At 41.7% G+C, this 14393-nt stretch overlaps 1 protein-coding gene across 1 annotated transcript in view; it reads right to left on the bottom strand.

Annotated features, from left to right (window-relative positions):
- Positions 1-14393, bottom strand: part of SCN5A (sodium voltage-gated channel alpha subunit 5) — a gene marked incomplete at both ends in the record, with an annotated part of 163098 nt that overhangs the window by 59372 nt on the left and 89333 nt on the right. The window contains one exon of the mRNA XM_079538187.1: positions 5122-5592. Within this exon, the coding sequence (XP_079394313.1) occupies positions 5122-5592 (471 nt within the window). The remainder of the gene's footprint in view (positions 1-5121; positions 5593-14393) is intronic.

A 14393-nucleotide genomic window follows, 5' to 3' on the forward strand; every position in this document is an offset into this window, starting at 1 on the left:
GTCTGAAGCTTTTAATGCAATTAAACTGCAGGTAAGTTCTGGTAGGAATCCCTGTATCAGGCTGATTGTACACTGAATTGTTCCATCACTTTACTGTATCCCCAAATCACAGAATCATAGAATACTCCAAGTTGGAAGAGACGCATAAGGATCACTGACTGCAACTCCTGGCTTCACATAGGTTCACCCAAAAATCAGACCATACGTTTGAGAAACAGATCCTTACTCCTTCAGGGAATGAAAACTGATGTGTGTATGAAAAGGTTTTTTATAAGCAGTTACAAGAAAATCTATGGAAGCTTAAGAAAGCAATTTCTAAATTTTAATCATCAGGGATGCTAAAATAAGAGCCCAAAAGAACATTGAGAAGATGCAACCAGAGAGCTGCTGTGGTTGCTGCTGAGCTCCTGGGAGCTGTTCTCCTGCTAGGACAACCCATATTTCATAGAATCACAGAATCCTGAAGGTTAGAAAAGACCACTGTGATCATGTAGTCCAACCACTAAGCCACCCCACCATGCCCACTGACCACGTCCCTCAGTGCCACATCTCCATGGTTACCTCCAGGGATGGTAACCCCACCACGTCCCTGGCAGCCTGTGCACTCAGTGCATTGCCATTCTTTCAGAGTTTTTCCTAATATTCAACCTGAACCTCCTCTGGCACAACTTAAGGCTACCTCTCATCCTATTTAGAATTACATATCTCAAAGAAGAGGGAAAAATGGAAGACCGTTTTCATGTAATAGAAGGCAATCTGGACACCAACAGTATCCAAAGCATGAGTGGGACAAGGAGTGGGGATGGATAAAGCACTAAACAAAAAAGTTGCAGTGATTGGCATGAACACATGTGCCAACACCAGGAAGACTAATAAAGCAAGTTCAAGGCGATCCTTCCTCAGTCTCACCCTCTTCTGCCAGCTTCTTGCACCTGCGCTGACTGCTATTGCTCATCTTTTCTTTCTGATCCTGTCACCATGCGTGGGCTGCAGGCATGTGTCTCCAGGCTCTGTGAGCAGGCAGAGCATCTCGCTTACATCTCAGCAATCAAAGGAGATTTAGAAGCTATCAGGTGGGCTTGCTCCTTCAGAGCCCTCTCGGTGACAGTGCCACACAAGTGCAGCTTTCAGGATGACGGCTGCTGCCAGTGTACGCTTTGATAATAGAAATGGCAGCTGAAATTTAAACTGAGACATTTCTAAGGGTTTCTCGTCATCTGAAATTTTAAACTACTGTGTGTAACACTGTAAGGCACAGTTCTCTTAGCCAGGATGGCTTACTTTAGAGCAGTTTTGTGAATTCCCCAGAGAGCCCAGCATTGGTACAGGAGCTGTAAGCTGAACTGATCACAGAATCATGGAATCACAAAATCTTAGAATGGCTTAGGTTGGAAGGGACCTTAAAAATTATTGAGCTCCAGCCTGCTGCGGGCTGGTTGCCAACCACCATATCAGGCTGTCCAGGGCCCCATTAACCTGGCTCCAGGGATGTGGCAATCATCACCCTACAATATCTCATTGGGATTCACAGCTTTGTGGTTCTGCTTGAGACCAACCTCTCTATAGCCTCTTAGTCATGGTGGATGAGTCTGGAGTGATGTGAGCACACAATGACCAGAATATGGCCCAGGACCTTCAGCTGACAGAGGAAGTATGAAGGGCATGTAAGAACTGTGTAGATTCACTTAGCCATGTGTTTGAGAGGCATGCAGTGCATGTAACCTCTTTATACATTACTTTTTGTCTTTTCTCCCATGCAATTGCACCAAAATCAACATGCATTTGAAGAAAGGCAATATTGCCAAAGGGCTGCCAAATTCCAGGTCAGCCCACAACTATGAAATGAAGCAGGGTACATTTTCTCCTCCCAAGCAGTATATATAAATGCACATTCTCTTTGTACATGCTAAAATATTTAAATATGCAAAAATATGGTTTATAATTAGGGGAAGTTAGAATAGATTTGAATGTTTAACATACCCTTGGTAGATCTTGTTTCAGTTCTGCATGATGCCCTCTACACAAAAAGATACTTCACCATAATTGTGCCCTTTCAGTGTAATTACGTAATTTTTGCTTTTTTTCACGTTGTTCTTCCTTTGTGAGCTCTGCTGTGGTTTTCAAGACCACCCTGGAGAAAGGAGGTGAGGGCCACTGCAGAGATGAGGCTCACAGGACTGAGGGACCAACAGACAGCAGGGAATTTTAACCCTCTGTGCCTCACAAGGCTGCCCTTGACACAAAGTTTAACATATCATAAAGCCTGCAGCACGACACCCAAGGAACTGAGGCTTAAACAGCTGTAATCACAGAATCACAGAATCACTTGAGTTGGAAGAGACCTTTAAAGGTCATCTAGTCCCAGCCCCCTACAATGAACAGGAACATCAACAACTCAATCAGGTTGCTCAGAAACCAGTCCAAATAATTTGTTCTGTGGGAATATATGTGTTGATCAAAAAAGGGATTTTTTGTTGGGTAAGAGATCATATGTCTTTGGAATGGGCATCACCAGAAATGACAGTTCTTTGAATGACTCAGGATATGCTTTCCCACAGCCCTTATTCTTATTGAGACACTACAGCTATGGAACTTTATTAGTGTTTTGTAGGAATGCAAATGCAAAGCTCATCATGCAGTTATCTTGCCCACTGCTGAGCTTCTTCCTATTTTTATTTACTTATCGTGCCAATGTATTTTGAGCCTTCGAGTTGGAATTCTCTCACATGCACACATTTTCCCCTTTAGGAATTTGACAAAAGTGAGTTCTGGATATCTGAACACGCTTCGTATTGGAACCATTTCAGCAGTAGACTATTAATGCCTCAAAGGCTGACCCATCTATTTGGGTTTTTGCAGTGGGGAACAGCAATGACCTACAGCTGCCTCTTATCGAAGCCTGCAAAACACTAACAAGAAAGCCATTCAGTGTACTTCTCAACTCCTTTCCTTCTATTTCGCATATGTGCCAGCAGTGAACTACACTACTTCCCTACAGTTCATCTATTTTGTGCCAATGTGACAATATTAACCTAATATTTATTGAAAATTTTGCAAACAGACGCAGTGTGGAAACTGAGTATTTGGGCTTGCTTCTTCTAATGAACTTCTCTTTCTTCTCATTTTGTTTCACCCTGAATCCTTGGTGTTTATATTACATATGATAGTTTGAAGAAGTTTTGTTACTATTTTCAGCTCAATTTTTATTTACAATGCTCCATTGCATTAAAATACTTCTCATATATCAATTTTTTCCTCATAACTCCAATAGACCTTACTAAAGCTCACATTTACTTGTCGTACAGCATAAAATGGATTTCCACTTGCCTAACCTGCTAACACACATGCCAGCACCTACATGGACACGCTGTGCAGCAAAATAGAAATCCACATTTCTCTATTTTTCAAGTACCATAAGCTGTAAAATTCCCAAACCCTCCATGCTTCATGCCACTGTTTGCTAGCATCTGTGAACAGTGCTGTTTATCCTGAGGAACAGGGAATATAGTTCTGAAACATACACACATACATATGCATACAGAAATGCACTTCCAGGCTTTCTGGGCACTCATGTGCAAAGTTTTAACAAACTTTTAATCTGCATTCTGAAGGAAGAAGCTAAGAATTTTTAAGACTGTGATCCTTCGTCATACATAGTGGGTGTAGCAGAAAGGTGAGCATAAAAAATTCCCCCTCAAACAAGAAAAAGTCTCCAGAATTAAACTCATTTATACAATATTACACATTTATACTGCTTAGTATTGGCAGGTTGTCTCATACTAAGGCAGTCTACTATATTCAAACTTCACTTTTCAAGTTACTGTGCTTGTAAGTTTAATATACACAAGGTTGGGAGTAGCAAAAGTCTTCAGAGAGAAAACAGATACTATCCCTAGTCAGCCTTATGCCCAAAATGTTTTCACATATTCCTGTTTTATGTTCAGCTAAAAGAGGGAAGCAATGGACAGGACCTCCCTAGCGCTTTATCACCGAGCACACAATTGCCCCACAAAAAGCCCAAACAATACAGCAACTATGCCTCCAAAACAGACCATTTCCAGAAATACATTTTTTAAAATGAGATGAACTATTCCCTAAAAGTGTTTGACAAAATTTCTCACCTCTTTTCTTGCAATCTAGGCATCTGTTCGGACAATGGGGCAATTTTCTGACCCCTTGCCCTTCCAGCTCCCCATGGGCTGGTCAATGCCTAAGACCAGACAGTGAGCAGAAGCACTGAAAAGACTTCCATAATGAAAAGTAATGGTTAACAGCTAATTTGTGTCTATCTCCCTCACACTGAGTCATTCCTTAAGGACTTTTTTTAGGACAGCCCTTCTCTAAGGACTCTTTTTCTTCAGATCTTGCTTTTACTCAACTAGGAGATAGAGGATCCCTCCTGACAACTCAATCCACTGGCATTAGAGGATGCTGGATCAAGGCTGAAGGGAATGGAAAACATTAACTATTAGGTACATGGAGCCAAGAGCCGCAGTAGTTAAGAAGGGAAATAAAGATGTTTCCCACTTTTCACCAATAATTCAAAGCACACAGAATTTTTCAGCCATTACTACTGAGTGCCCTTGGGAATGAATAATAAAATCTGGAATGCCACAACAAAGAATAGGCAAATAACTGTTTTTCCTGCCTAAATGCATATAGTTACATATCTTCTCACTTTCTCTGTCACATCAGCACCTACCTAGCCTTATTTAAGAGAACTACCCACCCATCTTGTCACACAAATTTAACCAATCTATTCCCCGGTAAAGCGCACTGAGAAAATTCCCTATCATTGACAACTTAAGACTCATTCTGTACCATTCCCATGATTCAGTTGAAAGGAAAAAACAGGATCCTGTGTGAGAAATGGTTTAATTGCTCTTGTTAGAAGAATTAGCCTAGACAAGCACAAAGAACACAAAGAAAGGGAATGTCTCTTTTTGGAGACCGACTTTGCTCTTGGATATGCAGGTGTAACTTATTCTGAAGTTACTAACATATCAAAGGCAGGATAATGCCATTACACATTTGCATCATGAGCAATGGATCCACAGCAAGGATAGGAACTAAGGAAATATCTTAGTAAGATGTAACTAAAAAAACACTTTCATTGCCTACCTGCTCCATTTCTGTAAACGTGCTCTGCTCCTCATCTTCCTCCTCGATATCAGACTCTCCCACAGCAATAGGAACACAAATTGACAGGTCAGGATTGGTCATGAAGTCGTCGTTGTCTGTAATTCCTAGGTGCTTCTCCACATTTTTATTCATCCCATCCTCAGTGTGGTTCTCTTTGTGATGCTCCATGTCTTTGCCAAGCTCAGCAGTTAGGTGACTGTTGACACAATTGTTAAGGGCACCTGTATTCTGGGCAGCAAGTTTCATCATTGCCTTCTTTTCAGCTGTTGTCTTGGGATGCCGGAGGACATTGCAGCAAAAATCCCACGTTGTGTGTTTCACATACTGAAGACCCCTGTTGATCCGAGCAAAGGCAAGCTGCAGGTTGTTCATCTCTCCATCCTCATCTGGTGCCGAAAGGTTGTCAGCACTGAAAGAGCTGAGCAGCAAGGCAAGGAACAAGTTGAGCACCTGAAACAAAGTTAAGAGCAAATCAGTGACCCTGAAAAGTGGAGGGCAAATGTTTGGTCGTGGATGAGGGAGGGTCTGAGTCTTTTCTGTGCTTCAGTAACATCACCAGTGTTTGTGGAATTACCTCTAATTACAGGTGGTTTCAGTAGAAATAAAGCTCTCCAGACTTATCCAAAAACATTAATTTCAGGTGGAGAAGTTTGGCACGGGCAATTAAACACATTGATATTCTCTTTCCCTGTCTATTATCCAAAAAGATAAAAAAGGTAAAGCTCAGAAACAGAATACAGGATGAAATTTTCACTGGAAGGAATCTAATGTAAATATTCTCCTAACTGGTGGTATCATGAATGTCCTTTCATTGCTAATATTACATGTTGGAGAAAATTGCTAATAGCAACAATTACTGACATCCAGAAAAGTACTGCTTACATGCACAAAAATTATAGGAAGAACGTTCTCAGGACTCTTTTGATTTTTACTCACAGTGAATGTTATTTCTATATCACAGTGATATAATGGTACACATATGCATGGCACTTCACCCTAATAACATATTTGGAAAATGTTTTAAACATTTTATGTATTTTCATGGATACTTGATTTGAATAGCCTCTTGGCCTTGAAGAAAACCTCTTGCAACTGTGAATTAACACCTAAGAGAACATACAGTTTCAAAACATTTGCCCTGCAGACAAAAAGAAGCCAACACACCCAGAATTAATGTGGCTGAAATTGAAAAATACTCATTCTGCAAGCAGGCTTGGTCATGGAAATGCTGCTACTGAGAGATTCGGATTGGATATAAGGAAAAAGATTTTTACCATAAGGATAGTGAGCTGGCACTGGTTGCCCAGAGAGGTGGTGGATGTTTTGTCCTTGGAGACATCCAAGGTCAGGCTGGATGGGACTCTGAGCACCTGATGGAGCTGTGGATGTCCCTGTTCATTCCAGAGAAGTTGGACCAGATGGCCTTTACGGGTGCCTTCTAACTCAAACAATTCTATGACTCTACAGTCAGTAAAATACCATCTGAAGATATCCACACATGTATGGTAAATTGAACCAGAGTCCGAAACTGGCTTGTTCTTGCTCCTGCAACTTCTTAACTGCCTACCTCTGCTTGCACTGAGTTCCAAGATTAGATACAACTACACATTTCAGGAACATATTTGATGATTTACAGATCTTTAAGCTTTCCCCTCCCCTCCCCCCTGCCCTAATAAATACATTTAAATCCAATGAAGAAAACCAGTTTCCTCTTGAAGGCCATCCCCAGTAATACATCCTTCTGACTGATTACCAGCTGTTGCACATGGGTCATTATTCCTGCCTATGGTCCAAGAGAATGAAGAACGGCTTCCGAAATACATAGGTGAGAAGCTCACACTGGAGAGAGATGTCTGCGTTGATGGGATGATGCAGAGCTGACTCAAACCAATATCAGCTAAAATATATTCACTCTAAATAACGGGGTACCAAACTGCCTGCTATGAACTCAGTTGATAAGAGCAAGACTGATGGATGCAGTCCATAGCAATGCAAGGGAGAGTTCGGCATTGCAGCCCTTCTGCTGTTGTAGCAATAAAAGGGATATCTGTTAAGATATTCTTTCTGTGATCTCTTAATGCCACCAGAATTACTTGCAAGTCCCCTGACTATCTTACTATGTTTTAAATTGATAAAGTCTGCTAGCCTGCCATATGCAGTACAGAAAGTACTTCTATTTATCTGGCCCTACCAAACAGGCACAAGCTTTTGCAGTCTCCTTCCAACACTTCCTTTCAAATACTTGGAATACATGAGCTGGAATTTTGCAGATGAGCCTGGTCTTAATCACTCCAGTGACACTTTATTCGAAGTGTCCTGTCAGGACTGTTTCATAACGTACTCACTGCAATCACTATGATTATAAATGAAAGCAGTCAGCAGTGCTGCAGATGCCCACGTCCATTACAAACTACAGAATAAAGCAATGCCATTCTGAGTGCAGCCCTGATCAAAAGTAAAGTGAGATTAAAGCTAATTGTTTCTTAGTTGGTCCATCACATTGGAGTGCTGCTGACAGCTTGTGTGGATCTCCTCTTAATCATCGCCGTTGTTTGGTACAAATCAGGGTTTCATCTTATACCCATTCGGATGTATTGTGAGCAGTGTTCTCCAACAGGTCGTTGAGAACCAGAGCACTGGCAATTGGCTACAATGCCAAACAGAAGGAGCCCATCAACAAATGAGTTACTGGCACAACTGTGTCATCTATTTTCAAGCAAATTTGATGGAGTTATATGAGGTCTCAGAGATAACCAGTTTTCAACAAATATCCTGGAAATGAGCCCTTGGGCAGAGGTAATATCCAGGTCATTAATACAGACAGAGCTTAGAACAAGCCACAAGTGTATCTTCTCAGCAGCAACTTAGTGAGGTGTGAAGGAGTATGAAGACAGGAGCCTGAGAAACGCTGACCTAAAGTCTTCTGGACAGTGTGGTTTCAATTAAGTTACTTTAATAAAGGTGTAATATTGATGTTTGAGGACGTCTGAGACATTCAGAACATACCTACAAGAGATGAGTATACTCCTTAAGCTGCATCTGTCATCCAAGCAGGGCATGATGGGGTATTACAGCAGACACCAGGCTAACGATGTTCAAGGACACAAACTGCCTCCAGGCTCCAGCACCAAAGCTCAGTGGTCTAATGGGGCATCTAAGCCCCATTTCAATTTAAGAAAGGTTCACAGAATAGTCAACAGAGCCTAACCAAACAGAATCACAGAATCACAGAATTGTAGGGGTTGGAAGGGACCTCCAGAGATCATTGAGTCCAACCCCCAGAGGTGACCACATTAGGGGCTGCCTGTATGTAGGTAGACATCTAGTGCCAGCTGACCCTAGCATGCCCAAGGCATCCCAAAGCACCTTATGCATACAGTAACTTGGGCTGATGTTACATAATTTTAATGAGAGCCTAGCCAGCCTGGATACTCAACAGTATCCCCGGTGGTGCCAGAGAGAACTGGGTCAAGTCACATATCTCCACAGACTGTTATGGGGGCTGGGACCCTTTCCTCAAACACAGAAACTCCACACAAGCACCCAAATATTGAAATCTGAAACTGAATTTCATTCTCTGCTTAGTTCTACTGCGTGCAGAATAGCTTTTTTGAAATGCTTTGTTTTACTTTTCTGTATTTATTTCTGATGTTCAACTACAGCTACATTAGTCTATTCAGATACACTTGAAGGTATATATAAAATAGGTGGTAACATACTATTGTTATTTACCATGGAGTATCAAGGCCGTGCCGTGTGCTTCCCAGAAATGGATCTGACATTTCGCACAAAGAGCTATTTGCACTTCATGCTTTCAGCCAAAAATAAATCTCAAATCACTCCCTCTTTCCCTTATGAGCAGGTAACCTCAGAGGTGTATTGTAGGGTGTTCAAACAGAGTAAACTGCTGCATAAGCACTTTGTGTTTACTTATTCCCATTTCACTGTATGGCACATTTTCTAGAATAATACATGCTCAACCCATGACACATCATGTTTTCTGTAAAAGGTTACTAATAATATCCAGTTTTCCTGGTTGCTAACGCAATGCTTTCAGTTTAAGTAAAAGCAAACTAAAGACAAATCTAGTTTTCAAAAGCAATGGTAGATTTGCACATCCATCAAGACCCCCTCAAAAAGGGATCTTCTTTCCAGTAACATAAAAAACCCAGTCTCTGAAAGCAGGTCACTTTTTTGGTCACTTTGAGGTTAGAAATCAAATGATGCATACACTCAAAGAAACCCCAAATCCTTTAGCATAATGATGTTAAGCATTTACCCTAATGGCAATAAATAGATCATGCTTTCATGGGCACTTTTAATGCCTTTCCAATGCTAGGGGTTCTGGTTCTGCCATTATAAGATGCAAAGGATCGAATTTCATCCAGCCTAATGTCGGGTACTTCCCTGAGAAGTACCTCTGGAGGAGTTTTCATAGCATCATAAAATCATGGAGGCTGGAAAAGACCTCTAAGATCATTCAGTCCAACTGCCAACCCATCCCCACCATGGCCAATGACCACATCCCTCAGCGACACATCTCCACGGTTCTTTAACACCTCCAGGGATGGTGACCTCACCAACACAGCTTAATTTCAGGTGACACCTTCTGATCAAACCCTCTTTAAAAACATCTGTATGCAAAGTCTGATGCCAGAGCAAAAGTGTGTGACTACTACCTCATTTTTCTTCCTTTCTTATATTTACCTTGACTTGGCAAAAATGGAAGGCTGTAAATCTTTATGTATTTAACCTTCCATCTCCCATTCAGTCAAACAACGTGCAGCCCCTGCAATCCCCTGTGCTCCTGTGTATTGATTCAGCAATGTATTCACTGCCCTGCACTCTGACTGAGATCCCTGAGACATAGAGCATTTGGCACCTTGCTCAGTGCTGCACTGAATACAGGCTGAAATATCACTGCTAAGGCTAAGGCCACTTCACAGATTTAAAATCATTCTGTTTTTCATTAAACTAGGATCAAGAACAATGTTGCACCTGCACAAACCTAATGAGAGGGTTAAACCATCTCCAAGGCAAGGCCTTCAGCTGATGGTTTTGTTTGATTGCAGGGGATCTGATAGGAGCTCACCTCCCTGGCTTCTCCTGTAATGAGATCTTTCCTGACACACACTGCCAACAAAACGAGGCAGCTTCATTTTCAAACCTCAGTCCTTTTCTGTGCATGAGGCTTAACCAACCTTTTACACTGTGCAGCAACTACAGCCAGCTGTTCTCATCTGCCTGGGTCACACTGAACAGATCCCAGCAGGCAGAACCCAGAAATGGTACCTTTGTAGTGGAGGAGATTCACAAATCAGAGTAATCCAGGAAGTGCTCTCGAGAGCAATTCTTAGAATCATAGAACCATTATGGTTGGAAAAGACCACTAAGATATCTAGTCCAACTGTCAACCCATCACCACAATGCCCACCATATCTTCTTCCTTTGTAAGCCCACAAGCACCCTCCAAAAACCCAGACATTTTCAGACTGAAGATGTGTATTGCCTTCTGCAGTGCAAGAGATGGAAGATAGGGAGGACAGCTGAGGGCAGCTGTAAGAACTGATATCACCTGAGGGTGTTTCCATGTGGAAGAAAAAACAGATAAGCATTTTTTTTCTATGACAACAGGGTCCACAGCAGAAAACATGCTGAAACAGCGAATTCTGTCATTAAAAAAGCAACAACAACAACAACAAGAAACAAAAGAACATTTAAAACACATTGTATCCCTGGGGCAGTATATTGTCACTGATGTCACTCAGCTGCATGGAAATGCCTGATCAGAGCAGCATGGTGAAGTACCCAACGGGATCGTGACTACTCACCTGGTACATCTTGTGGATACAACAGGACCTGTACACTTCAACCTACCCAAAACCACTTCTCCAGCAGTGTATATCAGCACAAACCAGCAGGAAGAGCTGTGGACATTTTGTGACCAATATGAAAGACTGATTTCCTTCCTTCCTGTCTATTTCCTGATGGCAGTAGACATTTACACTGCTCTTTCATCAGTACAGGTAGGAAAGATGCTGTTCTTCCTTTGGTGATCTTAGCAGGCCTTGTACGATATTGTACTTTGTACCAATTACTTTATTTTGTTCACCATAGTAAAATCCAAAAAGATGCAAAAGAAAATTGCTCATAAAGGGCCTTTTTTTGCATCAAGAAAGTATAAGATCTAAGCTTAATCCAGAGACCTACAGCAATAGGTCATCTAATCCACCTCCATGCAACTGGAAGATTTTTTATTTCCTTGGAAGTACATTTTCCAATCTTTTGTACTTTTTCATCCTAGGGCAAAGTTTATCAAAGAAAGAATACATCTGCAAAAAGCAATTTATATCATCAGTTATTTTCTATATTCCGCTTTCTATTATTTCAGCTGTTGGTGCTGGATAAGAAGCTTATATCCTCCCAGACCAGCTTCTCTTTATCCCATATTCAATTCATAATCCTTGGCTGTGATATCTTAGTTCCTTGTTGTCAAAATGATCATGATACCACAAGTATGGCACAAGGCCCATCTGGCTGGGGACAGGCAGGAGGCAACACTGTTGGAGGAGAATGGATCTCCTTTTTGTTTCTTGACCAAGATCAGCCAGGAAAATACATGGAAATGAGGATATTGATTTCACAGAATCAAGAATCATAGGATTGTTTGAGTTGGCAGGGACCCTTAAAGGTCGTTTAGAATCATCTGGTTCAACTACCCAGCAATGAACAGGGATGCTTATAGCCTGCAGTCACACATGCCTGTCAAAGGCTTACAGGCAAGTTGCTTCCAGTCCATACAATTAAACAAGCCTGTGCTCAACGTGTCTCACTGTAAAACTGATGTCTGCACAGGTGAGGTGAAATGAAGGAGCAGAAAGAAGTGCCTTTGCTCCCCACTGACTGTGAAGAATATGAAGAGTGGCTGACATGGGTGTAGCTACCTGCACGGTGGACTCTAGAAATTGGGTGAGATGAATGGCTTCCCCCAGCTCATCACCATTTTGCTGGTATTCACCATGAGGCTAATAAAAGTTTTGCTGACTATCTTACATTTGGGGTTCTGCCATTATACTTCCCTGCAGTGCCAGTGGCCTCTTTTATGCCTAATTGCCTTTAAGTGGTACGAGGCAGAGCTGCAATGCTGGATGACAGCTGTGCTCACCCATGTTCAATGGTGTCTGCATGGGTGGAGAGAATGGCCACCCTATTCCTCTTAAGGCTTGAAGGAGTATGTATAATTAATTGGCCAGATTCCTCAGTGCTGTTCTCAACACTTTACATGGGAATAAATCTGCTTGAGTAATGGAAGGGCAGATTAGGCCCATTAATTACACTCCACAGCACCTTTGTGTCACATAAGAGTTTTTTGAGGTCATTTTAAACTGCCATTAATCCCTCCCTGTTTTCAAGGTAGATATAAAGCCAGGTAGACACAAGGGCATGTTAGACTTGACATCTGAGAGCAGCAACAGGCAAAGGCCACCATGTAAAAACTGCTCTAACTGCCATCTAGATCTAATGAACTTCAAGATGGAAATCCTCCTCAAAGTGGGATTCTGAGTGGGGAGGAATTATTTCCTACGTTGCCACATCTTTTTTATCTGCTAACCACTCTTGTGGGTATAAATCTGCACTAAACCATATCACTGCAAGCACTAGTCAAGAATTAATTAATTAAATCTAGAGGTCTTCTTCAATGACAGACTTCCAGTGTTTTTTGAAGGTAAGCCCCTGTAAATCTCAGAAGACAAATTTCTGGGAACTACATGCCCCTTGATCTGAAAATATTTGCCTCCGAGTCTGATTTGGTGAAATTGAGTGGAGACAGACCACTGCTAAAGCTATAGCACAAAACAAACACATTCCCACAGATTTTTCATCAAATATCACAACAGCACTAGTTCACCAGCATAGAAAAAGCTCCACCAGGGCTGCTGAGGCCTTCTCAAACCAATCCAGGCAGACAAAAAATGCTGTTGAATAGCCCAGTCACAAACTTCTCCCAGAATGACAACTGGAGTTGGGCCTGACAATCCTTATAAGTCCCTCCCAACTGAGGACATTCCGTTGTTCAATGATTCTGTGAACTGTGGCCAAGGTGCTAAAGGCTCAACATATCCCCGAAGCCTTAAGGAAGTCAGAGAAAGTTTAATGACTACATGTCACAAGACTACAGCTACTTTTGAGCTAAGGGGAAATGTTTTCAAGCTTGAAGAGATAGATGTAGGTTAGATATAAGGAAAAAGTCTTCTACAATGAGAGTGGTGAGGCACTGGAACAGAGATGTGTTGATGCCTAATCCCTAGAGACGTCCAAGGTGAGGATGGATCAGGTCCTGGGGAACTTGATTTAGCATGTCTCTGTTCATTGCAAGGGAGTTGGACTAAATGAACTTTAAAGGTTCATTCCAACTCCAAGGATTCTATGATTTTGTGATTCTAAGTACAAAGAGAAATGTTCTGCTTTGGAAGAATGGAGTTCAACAAAGAGGTAGTTCCCATTCAAACATGGCAGAATACATCTGAGGAAAGGTAAGTCATGGAGAACCAAGAAGAGAAAACCAGAGCTGGCAGCAGAATAATAGCCAAAAAAGCCAGTGATACTGGCTACACAAAGGAATGACTTCCCTGGAGCCAGTGTATTACACTAAAGTAAAAGCAATATGAGGGTAGGCCCAGAGACTAGGAAATTAAATCAGAAAGTCAAGAAATAATAATTATTAGCTTCTTTTATTTAAACAAGGAGGGGAGCAATTTCCTTTAAAATGTTATTTTCTAGACTGTTTTTCAGGCTTGACATTATAATTTTGATATTACACTTTCCTATGAAGTGAAGTGTGAAAAAGATGTCTTCTTTCTGGAGATATTCAAAACTCGCCTGGACACATTCCTGTGCAATCTCCTGGAGGGAACTGCTTCAGCAGTTGGACTGGATAATCTCCAGAGGTCCCTTCCACCCCCTACAATTCTGTGATGCTGTGATTTAGTGAATTTTGGGGTTGGAGGAGGATCTGACTTTTCATTTTGCAAGTGCAGATTCCTGGGAGAGACAGAGTTGCCTCCCAGTCAGGAGAGTTATGATTTTTATTAATAATTTGGCATTCTGGAATCTCCCACCTGCAAAAAAGAGGGCAGGGAAGGCTGGTGCCATCTGCATACCTGAAAGGAGGGCTGCTCTACATCTACAAATAGGTGGGAGGACAGAGAGGTGCTGATGTGTGTGCCTTGTTGTTCTAAAATGAGCATCAT

This window comes from Tetrao urogallus, assembly GCF_951394365.1.
Source record: "Tetrao urogallus genome assembly, chromosome: 7".
Lineage (NCBI taxonomy): Eukaryota > Metazoa > Chordata > Aves > Galliformes > Phasianidae > Tetrao > Tetrao urogallus.